The sequence below is a fragment of the Nerophis ophidion genome, linkage group LG27 (genome assembly GCF_033978795.1).
Source record: "Nerophis ophidion isolate RoL-2023_Sa linkage group LG27, RoL_Noph_v1.0, whole genome shotgun sequence".
NCBI classification, from domain to species: Eukaryota; Metazoa; Chordata; class Actinopteri; order Syngnathiformes; family Syngnathidae; genus Nerophis; species Nerophis ophidion.
The window spans coordinates 8,804,472-8,819,153 of NC_084637.1; the positions used below are offsets into that span (position 1 = coordinate 8,804,472).

Below are 14,682 nucleotides of genomic sequence, written 5' to 3' on the forward strand. Positions count from 1 at the left end.
CGTTATTTTTGATTACTAGTGGAATTATTGTGCAGCCCTTTGAGACATCTGTGATTAAGGGCTATATAAGTAAACTTTAATTGACTGATTGATTTCCTCCACACCAGTGTTAAAAAAGTCTATCGACACAGGTGGTCGGGAAAAAAATATGTTCCTTGTCCGATCCCTGTAGTACAGGAATTACTGTGGCATCAAATAATTCTTAATTAATTAATCATGAATAATGAATCATCCTTCCATCCATTTTCTACTGCTTGGCCCTTTTGGAGTTACGGGGGATGCTGGAGCCTATCTCAGCTGCATTCGGGCGGAAGGCGGGGTACACCTTGGACAAGTCTCCAACTCATCGCAGGGCCAACAAATGATCATAATAATAAATGTATCATCAGTGGCCACAAACAGCTCCAACATTTTATCGAATCTTTGCAAAGTGTTGTTTGTTACACTATGAGAGTGATTCTCAAACTCTGGTGTGTGTACTACTAGGCTCCATCTGGTGGTAAGAATCGCTTGAATAAAGTACGGTGTTTTTTGTTTTTTTTCTTATATTCATTCACAGTGTTACCGTTCAATCCAAGTGTACTATGAGAGTGGCCAAAAATAATAAACATACATGGTAAATTAAGCATCTGTATTGTTTTTATTGAATATTTAGGCCTACTGTGCTACGGCATTTTAATATTGGTCATTATGGTGGTACTTGGCAAGCCACATTTTTTACTAAAAGTGGTACTTGGTGAAAAAAAGTTTGAGAACCCCTTCTTAATGAACACATTTAGTAATGTTTGACTTTTAACAATACTATGATCCCAAAGTTGTACGTTTGCTTTATCATATTTCATTGTAAAGCTGTTGATCAATGGAGGCTTTTTGTCAGGCTTGCCCCTGACAGTTTGTTTGTGTTTTAGTTTTTCATCAGTGTGTGTTTAGTATTTCCTGTTTTTAGTTCCTGTCAGCGCTCTTATTTCCCCTCAGCTGAGGCTAATTGGCACCTGGCCACACCTGGTGTCAATCAGCCCGCTCCCATTTGAACCTGTTTTGCCCTCCAGTCGAGTGCTGGATTATTGTATTGTCGTTGCTACCTGTCGTGTGGTATCATATCGTGTCAATGCAGCGTAGCGGTAAGCTATATTTGATAGTAGTTTGTAGCTAACTGTCTTTTGTTCCCTGCTTCCAAGTTTGTTTTCATATTATAAGTACGACTTCTGTTTCTTGCTCGATACCTGCTAGCTTCCACGCTAGGCCTTTTAGTTTGTTATCCGCCTCGTGCGCGCTTTTTGTTGTACCCCTTTTGTTTGTTCTTGTTCTATTATTTTAATTAAAAAGTTGTCCTATTCAATGCCTGCCTCCATCTCTGCATCTTAGGGATCGTCAACAACAAACTTTGACACCTTTTCATCGTTCAAGCATGACTAAAGATTCTGATGGTGGAAGTCCGTCCGACTATAAGGACCATAGTACTCTACCTGATTTAATGCTAAACACCCAAACGGACTTAAATATAACATACCGGTTTCAAACTGGTGGGCCAGAAGGTGGCGCTACTTCAGGCTGTCGGGCTGCAAGGGACGTGTGACGCCAGAATGTTCACAACGTCACACGCTCGTCTGAGATTCAAATGCCAAACGCGACACGGTATCAGTCTGGCACGTCCCCTTTGAGAGAAGGCAATAAACTCACATACACACACACACACACACACACACACACACACACACACACACACACGCACACACACACACACACACACACACACACACACACACACCCTCGTATTTCTTACCTTATTTAGACTTCCGACAAATGCCTACCTCTTTAGGAACACCCTTTTTAGGTATATAAAGCTTTTTATTTAAAACAATAATAATATATACATACTATGCAAATGTAAAAAAGATTGTTGTGAAACATGATTTGGAATTTCACGAGAAAAAGGTCACAATTTCACAAGAAAAACTTGGAATTTTGGCAGTATTGTAATGAATGTCCTAATTTTAGTCAAGGTAGGTTAAAATTTTACAAGAAAAACTGAAAATGTGTGCAATATTATTATAAAAGTTGGAATTTTACTCAATAACTGTTGCAATTTTAAAAGAAAAAGACCAGTTTTTATTCTCTGGCTTTTAACACTATGTGAGTTGTATGCAGAGGTGGGTAGTAACGCGCTACATTTACTCCGTTACATCTACTTGGGTAAATTTTGTGATAAATTGTACTTCTACGAGTAGTTTTTATGCAACATACTTTTACTTTTTCTTGAGTATATTTATAGAGACGAAACGCTACTTTTACTCCGCTCCATTTATCTACATTCAGCTCGCTACTCGCTACTTTTTTAAATCGATCTATTAATGTTTGTTTTGGTTTTTCAAAGTAGAATCTACGCATGCCTGCGTTTCACCAATCACATGCAGTCACTGGTGACGTTGGCCCAATCAAACAGAGCCAGGCGGTCACATGACCCGACTTAAACAAGTTGAAAAACTTATTGGGGTGTTACCATTTAGTGGTCAATTGTGCAGAATATGTACTGTACTGTGCAATCTACTAATAAAAGTATCAATCAAGCAATCAATCAAAAGTGAAAAGGAAAAAAGACACTTTTTATTTCAACCGTACTTCCCGTCAAAAGCCAAAAGACTGATCGCACAGTTCCCGTCTTCACAATAAAAGCGCTGCTCCATCGCGCCTGCCTTAGCAAAATAAGCGTCTCCGAAAGCCAGCGCAAACAAGCTAGCAAGCCACGGAGTTCGCCGCCAATGTATTTCTTGTCAAGTGTATAAAAACGAATATGGAAGCTGGACAAATAAGATGCCAAAAACCAACGACTTTCATGTGGTATTAGACAGAAAAGAGGAACTTTTTTTCTCCTCCATTTGAAAAAGTGGACGTTATCAGCACTATACTGTCTGATTCCAATCAATGCGAGTCATCAGAATCAGGTAATACACAAACTTATATTCTTGTCTTCATAAAAGATAGGAATCTATATGTTAAACATGCATGTATATTCATTAAAACACCTTTAACATGTCAACAAAAACGGCAAAATAAATAAATATAAAGTATATACTGTATATATAACTGTATGTATGTATATATATATTTTCTATATATATATATATATATGATATGTGTGTGTATGTATATATGAGGTAGATCACCTCGACTTGGTCATTTACTAAGCAATTGATGAAAGTTGAAAAACTTATTGGGGTGTTACCATTTAGTGGTCAATTGTAGGGAATATGTACTGTACTGTGCAATCTACTAATACAAGTTTCAATCAATCAATCAATCAATCAATGCCTATTGAGCCTATGGTGCTGTTAAGTTATTGTGGCTCAATGTGCCATTTTTTAAATTTTATTTTAATGTACTATTATTTAAAATATATTATTATTTTAGTTGCTTAAGAGATATTCCTGGCTCTGAATGTGCTCATTGCTATTTTTATGTTTTTGTGCATTACTTGTTGCCGTCATCATTAAACGAACAGGTTACTCATCAGTTACTCAGTACTTGAGTAGTTTTTTCACAACATACTTTTTACTTTTACTCAAGTAAATATTTGGATGACTACTCCGTACTTTTACTTGAGTAATAAATCTCTAAAGTAACAGTACTCTTACTTGAGTACAATTTCTGGCTACTCTACCCACCTCTGGTTGTATGGTCCATAGTTGCCCTCTGTGTTTTGAAATTTTTATTTTTATTTACTGTTTTAATTGGTTTCACCTTTAAAATCGTTTTTAATCATATTTTTTTATATTGTTTTTGTATTGGTTTTATATGTATTTATTTATTATTATTATTTTTTTGTTTGTTTTCATTCAGTCATTGGTGGAGCTCAGGATAGTATTTGAGTGTTGTTTTTAATATTGTTGTGCAGCACTTTGGAAACATATTGTTGTTTAAATGTGCTATATAAATAAAGTGGATTGGATTGGGTTGGAGGAAAAGCTTAACATTTTGGCAACTTTATGAAGAGTCATAATTTTACTAGACAAAAATCCAAATTTTCCAAATTTTGATTTACTATTTTACAAGAACCACAAAACATTGGGCAATACTGTAATTTAAGTCTGAATTTTATATGACAAATGTCACCCCTTTGCATTAAAAAGTAATAATTTACCATAAAAAAGTTATCATTTTACAATAAAAATATTGCAATATTACAGAAAGAGAATATAAGAAATTGTTCCCAATTTTCCAAGAAAAAATTCGACACATTTTGAAAAAAGATTGCTTTTAGTTTATGTTTGTAATAGTTTTTTAATCTTCATTATTTACTTCAAATTACGACAGTATTTCTCTATATACATATATTTTTTATTTTGTAATTGCACGCAAGATAATATTATCAAGCAAAATGTATGTGTCAAGTACTATTAATGTCAAAGAATACTGATGGTGGTTTACAACGGAAGCTGTGGTCCAACTGGCAAAATGGGAGGAAAAATAAACAATTTTCATCTACTGTGGGCACATTTTCATTCATTTTATTTAGAAGTTAATCACATAATGTGTTTCATGAGATGCTTACAGTAGAAACATAGAAAAGGTTGTAAAATATCACATACATTTTAATTTTCCCGAAGGAACTCTCCTGAAGGAATGAATAAAGTACTATCCATCTACAGCAGGGGTCGGGAACCTTTTTGGCTGAGAGAGCCAAGAATCCGAATATTTTAAAATGTATTTCCGTAAGAGCCATATAATTTTTTTTTCAACACTGAACACACCTAAATGCGTGCATTTTTAAGTAAGACCAACATTAATTAAGTATAATAGGTCTCTTATTCTTTGTAATAACATTGATATTCCGAAGCTAACTGTGGAGGGGGCGTGGCCTGCGGGCCTGCAGCGAAGCGGGGTGTGCCAGGACCGGCCTCGAAATCAGCGACAGGTGCGTAGACAACCCACCTGGGCCTTATTATCTAATCACCTGTCGCTCTGTTATAAGCAGCAGCCAGGAGGAGAGACAGGGTTGGAGCTGGAGCCAGAGTGCGAGTGAGAACGAAAGAGAAAAAGACAATTGCTGGAAAGCAACTGAGAGACTTATTGAAAAATAAAAAAATATCGTAACCCTGCAACAGGCTTTCATGTCGGTGCTTGGTGGTCTGAAAAACCCCCAGGAGGGCAAGCCCTAAAAAAAATAAAAATAAATAAAGTGCGGTAGAAAAAGGATGGATGGATTCAAATGCATGAGCATGTTTAATATTTTGAACGTTATTTTTAAGTGAAGTGAAGTGAATTATATTTATATAGCGCTTTTTCTCAAGTGATTCAAAGCGCTTTACATAGTGAAACCCAATAGCTAAGTTACATTCAAACCAGTGTGGGTGGCATTGGAAGCAGGTGGGTAAAGTGTCTTGCCCAAGGACACAACGGCAGTGACTAGGTTGGCAGAAGCGGGAATCGAACCTGCAACCCTCAAGTTGCTGGCACGGCCACTCTACCGACCGAGCTAAACCGCCCCTTTTTAACACTTTGATTACAAGTGGAATTAGTCATTACTTATCGTGTTAAGCAGTGTTAGCTTAGATTTATCCGAGAGCCAGTTGCAGTCATCAAAAGAGCCACATCTGGCTCTAGAGCCATAGGTTCCCTACCCCTGATCTATATATCTATCTATCTATGTATCGAAAAGAGATACTTTCTTTTAAACTTAAATTGTTTGTAATAATTTGGGCCAAAGGGGGCACATTTCAATTTCTCACACACACTTGTTATTTCATATGTTGACCAGAGGGAAAGCACTTCTAAAACTGACACACAGTCAATTTGAAAAATGTCTCTGTGGAGAGGCGGAGCCGACGGGCCGACGGCAGGGCAGGGCACGCTGCAGCCCTGCCCAAGATGGCGGCAAGGAGGCGGAGGATGCGGCGGAGTGGAGAGGCGCCGCAATCTAATTCAGGTGCGTGGCTCACACACTAGGAAACTATTAACATTTCTCCTGATGATGTATAAAAGGGGAGAAGGAGGAGAGATCGAGGAGGAAGGAGTTGGAGAGCCTGCAGGAGCAGATGAAGAGCAAGAGCAATCAAAGAGCGACGGACAGCGAGCCATAGAAGAGGACGACGACGACGGCGGCTGAAAGAGCGGACCGTGAGCGATCAGTAAAAAGGAGCAGCTGCAAAGTGATCCGACCTACACTAGGTAGGTCTTTATTGTCATTGCAACAAGTACAACAAAACTTTATTTTCAGCACAAACCTGTTCAAGACTAGACAAACAAACAGTGAACAGGGTTACAGAACAAGAACGCTGATGGGTCGCCATAGGGCGCCCCGTAAAAGATGGGAAAAAGGTAAACGCTGGGGAAGGATGAGTAAAAAAATACAATCCAGACTGGGCTCCGAAGAGGGCCCAGTTTGGAGGGAGAAAAAACCTCCATAGCAAAGCACATATATATACCAACAAACATTGAATAACTCCACATCCAACACATTTCTCAACATTCACCAATTTTCACACAAAGACAAGACAAAACAAAGACGCAAGCAGGAAAGATAAGGGAGAGGAAAGGGGAGCATCCACCCTCGGTGAGTGCCAGAGAGAGAGAAAAAAGCTTGTTTATTGAAAAATAAACCAGAGTCAAACCTGCAAGAGCAAAATGTCCTTCCTTGATGGTCCTGGGAACCCACACGACAGCAAGCAACCCTCATTTTTTTGATATATTTCCCCACCAGGGGTGCAAATGAGACTTTCTCTTTTAGATGCAATACTGTAACGTATTATTTTCGGGTCTCCCCATGACTAGCATTAAAAGATTACAGTTGGTACAAAATGCGGCTGCTAGACTTTTGACAAGAACAAGAAAGTTTGATCACATTACGCCTGTACTGGCTCACCTGCACTGGCTTCCTGTGCACTTAAGATGTGACTTTAAGGTTTTACTACTTACGTATAAAATACTACACGGTCTAGCTCCAGCCTATCTTGCCGATATGTCCCGGCAAAAAATCTGCGTTCAAAAGACTCCGGCTTATTAGTGATTCCTAGAGCCCAAAAAAGTCTGCGGGCTATAGAGCGTTTTCCGTTCGGGCTCCAGTACTCTGGAATGCCCTCCCGGTAACAGTTCGAGATGCTACCTCAGTAGAAGCATTTAAGTCTCACCTTAAAACTCATCTGTATACTCTAGCCTTTAAATAGACCTCCTTTTTAGACCAGTTGATCTGCCGCTTCTTTTATTTCTCCTATGTCCCCCCCTCCCTTGTGGAGGGGGTCCGGTCCGATGACCATGGATGAAGTACTGGCTGTCCAGAGTCGAGACCCAGGATGGACCGCTCGTCGGGACCCAGGATGGACCGCTCACCTGTATCGGTTGGGGACATCTCTACGCTCCTGACCCGCCTCCGCTTGAGATGGTCTCCTGTGGAAGGGACTCTCGCTGCTGTCTTGGATCCGCTTGAACTGAACTCTCGCGGCTGTGTTGTAGCCACTATGGATTGAACTTTCACAGTATCATGTTAGACCCGCTCGACATCCATTGCTTTCGGTCCCCTAGAGGGGGGGGGGGTTGCCCACATCTGAGGTCCTCTCCAAGGTTTCTCATAGTCAGCATTGTCACTGGCGTCCCACTGGGTGTGAATTCTCCCTGCCCACTGGGTGTGAGTTTTCCTTGCCCTTTTGTGGGTTCTTCCGAGGATGTTGTAGTCGTAATGATTTATGCAGTCCTTTGAGACATTTGTGATTTGGGGCTATATAAATAAACATTGATTGATTGATTGATGCAATGGTTTTCCCGTATCGGGACCATGATTTATGTCCTACCTTGTTCACCGGTCCTCATATGGACGGTACTTTTCCTTGATGTCTCAAGAAGAGTAGAAATACAAGACCACGCACACAGGTTCACATGCTAATCACACAGTCCTAACAGCCGCCCCCCGACCCACCACCACCACCTCCACCCCCAGTCTCCATCTCGCTTTCATCACACTGACTGTGATTGAGTGTGACAGCACCGCATTTTGACCGCGGTGCTGCTATACTTATCTGTGATGTCTGCCGGTGCAATCGGAGACACATCCACACATCGGAGCGCCAAGCGCCCCCCAGGCCAGCGAGGCACATACCGAGCCACAAATAACCAGCCAAGGGGAGGGGTGTTACAGGGGTCATAGTGTCTGAGGTAACCAAAATGTGACAGGGTGGAGTTTTTTGCTGATAAACAGCAAATGTCACATTAAAACTCCATCAATCAAGACGTCCACATGGAATATGAAGCTTTTCTGCTAATTACCATCATTAAAGGGGAACATTATCACCAGACCTATGCAAGCGTCAATATATACCTTGATGGTGCAGAAAAAAAGACCATGTATTTTTTTTAACCAATTTCCGAACTCTAAATGGGCGAATTTTGGCAAATTAAACGCCTTTCTGTTTATCGGTCTTTTAGCGATGATGTCAGAACGTGACGTCACCGAGGTAACACGCCCGCCATTTTCATTTTCACATTACAAACACCGGGTCTCAGCTCTGTTATTTTCCGTTTTTTCGACTATTTTTCGGTACCTTGGAGACATCATGCCTCGTCGATTTGTTGTCGGAGGGTGTAACAACACTAACAGGGAGGGATTCAAGTTGCACCACTGGCAAGAAATCTGCCGCCAGACCCCCATTGAATGTGCCAGAGTGTCTGCACATTTTACCGGCGATGCTAAGACAGACATGGCACAGAGATGTATGGATAACCTGCAGATGCATTTGCAACGATTAAGTCAACGAAATCACGAAGGTGAGTTTTGTTGATGTGCTAATCAGACATATTTGGTCGCAGCATGACTGCCAGCTAATCGATGCTAACATGCTACGCTAATCGATTCTAACATGCTATTTACGCTAGCTGTATGTACATTTGAAACTAGATACCCACATTTAATGCGAAACAAACTCTTACCAATCGACGGATTTAAGTTGCTCCAGTGTCACAAGATGCGAAAGTCCTGATCGTTTGGTCCGCACATTTTACCGGCGATGCTAATAAGGCAGCCATGCTATGGGCCACTTCATTAGGTACACCCACGCTATGGCCGAATAGCTTCAATAGCTATTCGCTCAATAGTTTCAGTTTCTTCTTCGATTTCGTTTTCGCTATCCGCCTCCATACTCCGACCATCTGTTTCAATACATGCGTAATCTGTTGAATCGCTTAAACCGCTGAAATCCGAGTCTGAATCCGAGCTAATGTCGCTATATCTTGCTGTTGTAACCGCCATGTTGTTTGTATTGGCAGCCCTGTATGACGTCACAGGGAAATGGACAGTCACCTCGCAAATAGGGAAAATCAAGAACTTTAAAGCTTTTTTTAGGGATATTCCGGGAGGTGTGAAATTTTGAAAAAAACTTTGAAAAATAAAACAAGCCACTGGGAACTGACTTTTATTGTTTTTAAGCCTTTTGAAATTGTGATAATGTTCCCCTTTAATAACAGAGCGTCTCAGCTGGCTCTGCGTACATAGAATCAGATCTAACTCTCACCAACTAATTTTGGAGATGCAACTGGGCTACAGACCCAAATATCTGGCTTTATCGTAATTATAACCCATTGGGTCAAGAGGGTATTACCTTCTCCAAGGTCCATGACGGCAAGGATGGCGCTGCAGCTCGCCTCCCCCGACTCATTGGCGGCCACGCAGGTGTACAAGCCAGCGTCCCGCGTACGGCAGTCGCGTATCCACAGCCCTCCTGAGTCCTGGGCTTCCGAGGGAGGCAGGAATGTGTGGTTGTGGTACCAGGCGAGAGAGGGTTCGGGAAACCCCGTCACTGACACCCTCAGACGAATGTCACAGCCTGTTCCCACCGCCGCCTTGCGGAGTTTACGCCTGAAGACCGGCGCCTTGGGCTCCTGTGTTAGCTCGTCCTGGTCCAGGGCAACTTGGTCATTGGTGAAATTGGCCCTCTTGATCTGGATGGTTCGATCCGGTCTGGATGCTGAAACTTCCGCCATCTTTGACTCCATTCCAAGTCTTTGGCAGGCTGAACTTTATATCTCGATGGCAGTTGTTGGAGGCCTCATGACAGGCAGGAGACTGAAACACATATGTATGGTTTCAGTTCATTTAGAACATGCATACAGTTACGTTATGATATATTGCATATTTTACATATTTTCATGTCTTTAAACAAAATGCCCAAAAAGGAATAAGAAGCAAAGCTATTTTAATCCTACTTCTTTTCCAATACATCAAGTACTACTCACTTTCTGTTTTCATTTTGTAACACACATTAAACCAACAAATTATAAGTACAACAGTTATCTTAAATAATAGTTAAAAGCCTACTGAAAATAGATTTTATTTAAACGGGGATAGCAGGTTCGTCCTATGTGTCATACTTGATCATTTCGCGATATTGCCATATTTTTGCTGAAAGGATTTAGTAGAGAACATGGACGATAAAGTTAACAACTTTTGATCGCTAATAAAAAAAGCCTTGCCTGTACCGGAAGTAGCAGACGATGTGCGCGTGACGTCACGGGTTGTGGAGCTCCTCACATCTGAACATTGTTTACAATCATGGCCACCAGCAGCAAGAGCGATTCAGACCGAGAAAGCAACGATTTCCCCATTAATTTGAGCGAGGATGAAAGATTCGTGGATGAGGAAAGTGAGAGTGAAGGACTCGAAAAAAGAAAAAAAAGACTATACAGTGGGAGCAATTTAGATGTTATTAGACTAATTTACTAGGATAATTCTGGAAAATCCCTTATCTGCTTATTGTGTTACTTGTGTTTTAGTAAGATTATATGGTCGTACCCGTACAACCTGAAGGTAAGCCCCGCACCTTTCTTCAGCACCAGTCGACGAGTGGTGGCGATGCCCATCTCTGCCCTTCGCAAGGGACCTTCTTCGTAACACGATCTTTCGAAATGATCGCTACATAATACACTGTACTTTGTGTGTGTGGTCCAATCCAACCGTGTTCGCTTGACCGGTCTGTTCCATAGTAAAGCTTCACCGTCATCTTTCGGGAATGTAAACAATGAAACACCGGCTCTGTTTGTGTTGCTGAAGGCGGCCGCAATACACCGCTTCCCACCTACAGCTTTCTTCTTTGACGTCTCCATTATTCACTGAACGAAATTGCAAAAGATTCATGCAACACAGATGTCCAGAATACTGTGGAATTATGCGATGAAAAGAGACGACTTATAGCTGTGAATGGTTCTGGAACAAAATGTCCTCTACAATGCGTGACGTCATCATACCACGACGTTTTAGCATGACACTTCCGCGCAAAATTAAAAATTGCAATTTAGTAAACTAAACCGGCTGTATTGGCATGTGTTGAAGTGTTAATATTTCATCATTGATATACAAACTATCAGACTGCGTGGTCGGTAGTAGTGGGTTTCAGTAGGCCTTTAAGCTAGTTATGATTCACACAATGAGATGAATTAGATTCTCATTTTTCGAGATCTTTATCATAATCCTTCTTTGTACGTTGTAAGCACCTCTAGTTTGAATGGTTTCTTAAACTGAATCATATTAGTACTTTGTTTGGTTTCTGTGCTTGATCCTGTGAGGAACTGCTGGTGACGAACCCCAAGATGCAGAGATGGCCGGCGTAGCGCAGGAAAACATGATATTAATGTCAGAATGCAGGGAAAACAGGAACCAGTAGACAGGCAACAGTATACAGGCTACAATCCTCAAACATTAACTGGAGGGCAAGGCAGGCATAAATAGTAGCCTGATTGGCAATCGCAACCAGGTGTGCTAGGCTGCCAATCAGGGACAGGTGAGGGAAACGAGCGCTCAGGGAGAAATGCAGGAAATGGAACCAAAATAAGAGCGCTGACAGGAAATAAACACAGAGGAAAACCCAAACATAACCAAACTGTTATGACAAGCCCGACAGTAGCCCCCCGTTCCTATAATGGATACCAGACGTTTTAAATTTTAACAAAAAGTTCAACACCAAGAGAGGGTGGAGGGAGAAATGGCAGTGGGCCGCCAGGCCAAGTGTCCCCGAAGCCACCGGGGTTGATGGCAGCGTCTGCAGGCCCACCGGAGAGGATGGCAGTGTCTGCAATGGCCTCACTGGGACAGGTGAGAGCTGTGCTTCCCCTGTCGCACAGCTGACATTAGCCCCCACCCTCAAGGGACGGATTCCAGATGTCCCCAAAGAGGCCAACAGAAGACAGGGATGGGTGGGAGGGCGTCCGAAACGAGGCAAGGCATCTCCTCGATTCCGCCATCAGCGCCAAAATCCTCTCTAGCCTCTCCGCCATTGAAATCTCTGCGGGGTTCTTATTTGGCTTGATGATCCTGTCAAGAACTGCTGGTGACGAACACCAAGATGCAGGGATGGCAGGCGTAGCGCAGGAAAACATGACTTTTAATGTCAAAATGCAGGGAAAACAGGAACCACGAGACAGGCTACAGGATACAATCATCAAGCACTGACTGGAGGGCGAGGCAGGCATAAATAGTAGCCTGATTGGCAATTGCAACCAGGTGTGCCAGGCTGCCAATCAGGGACAGGTGAGGGAAACGAGCGCTCAGGGATATATGCAGGAAATGGAACCAAAATAAGAGCGCTGACAGGAAGTAAACACAAACACGGAGGAAAACCCAAACATTACAAAACTGTTAGTGACAAGCCCAACAGATCCTTTCCATAATTTAATTCCACATATAGATATACTAAAGGTTTTAGGTCTTGTTCGTACATACACATACCTAAATTCGATTTTTCTCCGACGTTATATTTCTACTTTTTTGTTAAGATGAAATGTTGTGCATTCTTGGCTAGCAGGTTATAGTTTGCTTTGTACATATGTTTAGTTGTTTGCAAATGCACCAAATCATTGAATTGCAATATTTTCAATTCAATAAATCAAAGGAATTTGAGTGTTCTTGACATCCAACACTATTTTTTTACTCAAACTGGTCTTTATGTAACAGGGTTAGTGAGTTATGTAGTTATCATTTCCCCACACGATAGTGAAGTAAATTATATTCATATAGCGCTTTTCTCTAGTGACTCAAACCGCTTGACATAGTGAAACCCAATATCTAAGTTACATTTAAACCAGTGTGGGTGGCACTGGGAGCAGGTGGGTAAAGTGTCTTGCCCAAGGACGCAACGGCAGTGACTTGGATGGCAGAAGCCGGGATCGAACCTGAAACCCTCAAGTTGCTGGCACAGGCCACTCTACCAACCGAGGTATACCATAACTCAGATATGGTAACATGAGTGAGCAGTGGAGAATATCGAGTGATTTCTAACCAAGAAGGTGATTCAATATTTCTTGCTACTTAATGTTGTATTTTTTAAATATGACTTTTCCAGTTAATTTGATCCTCTATTATCATATCCCAAAACGTTATTTTACTCTGTTAATATCTGCTCCGTCTATTTGTATTTGTGTTCGACTTTCTGTTCTACTTGTTACCGACCAGTATTATTTTATTTTCACTAAAAAGCTAGATGTTCGGGGGTCTGATCCGGTTTGACACCCCTGTTTTAAGCACAAAAGGCTGCCCTTTGTCAGCGATTCTGTTCGTAACTTTTATGGACAGAATTTTTTAGGCGCACTCAAGATGTTGAGGGGATCCGGTTTGGTGGCTGCAGGATTAGGTCTCTGCTTTTTGCAGATGATGTGATCCTGATGGTTTCATCCTGCCAGAATCTTCAGCTCTCTCTGGATCGGTTCGCAGCCGAGTCTGAAGCGACTGGAATGAGAATCAGCACCTCCAAGTCCGAGTCCATGGTACTCGCCCGGAAAAGGGTGGAATGCCATCTCCGGGTTGGGGAGGAGACCCTGCCTCAAGTGGAGGAGTTCAAGTACCTAGGAGTCTTGTTCACGAGTGAGGGAAGAGTGGATTGTGAGATCGACAGGCGAATCGGTGCGGCGTCTTCAGTAATGCGGACGTTGTACCGATCCATTGTGGTGAAGAAAGAGCTGAACCGGAAGGCAAAGCTCTCAATTTACCGGTCGATCTACGTTCCCATCCTCACCTATCAGTCATGAGCTTTGGGTCATGACCGAAAGGACAAGATCACGGGTACAAGCGGCCGAAATGAGTTTCCTAAGCCGGGTGGCGGGGCTCTCCCTTGGAGATAGGGTGAGAAGCCAGATGAGGTGGTTCGGGCATCTGGTCAGGATGCCACCCGAACGCCTCCCTTGGGAGGTGTTTCGGGCAGGTCCGACCAATAGGAAGCCAAGGGGAAGACCCAGGACCTCGAGATTCCCCGGTAAGAGCTGGACGGAGTGGCTCGGGACAGGAAAGTCTGGGATTCCCTGCTTAGGCTGCTGCCCCCGCGACCCTACCTCGGATAAGCGGAAGAAGATGGATGGATGGATGACTGTTACTGAACAGTATTATTTTATTTTCACTAAAATGCAAGATGTTCATGGGTCTGATCCGGTTTGACACCCCTGTTTTAAGCACTTGCGTGGAATTCAACAAAAACAATTGAAAATGTTTTGAATCAAATAGTTTCAAGAATTTCGAGTAATGGCAGTGCTAATTGAACAGTATGTGGACCTCGGCATAATTAATAGTTACAGGCATAGGTTTTCACAGATCTGCGGAACCTCAGACTGGGATGGTTTTTAGTCCAAACAAAAACACACAATTTAACTGACAGACCTTAAAATAGTCACACACCACAAGTTTGCACACCTGACTTTTGCCGTTGAAGCTGAGAGGAATCC

General features: G+C 42.2%; 1 protein-coding gene across 1 annotated transcript in view; it reads right to left on the reverse strand.

The window, feature by feature from the left end:
• The window catches only part of spega (striated muscle enriched protein kinase a), a 139,581-nt gene that overhangs the window by 124,596 nt on the left and 303 nt on the right, over positions 1–14,682 (reverse strand). The window contains exons 1-2 of the mRNA XM_061889540.1: positions 14,651–14,682; positions 9,582–10,045 (exon numbers count right to left, since the gene is read on the reverse strand). The exon at positions 14,651–14,682 is cut by the window's right edge and continues 303 nt beyond it. Of these exons, the coding sequence (XP_061745524.1) occupies positions 9,582–9,975 (394 nt within the window). The 5' untranslated portion in view covers positions 9,976–10,045; positions 14,651–14,682. The remainder of the gene's footprint in view (positions 1–9,581; positions 10,046–14,650) is intronic.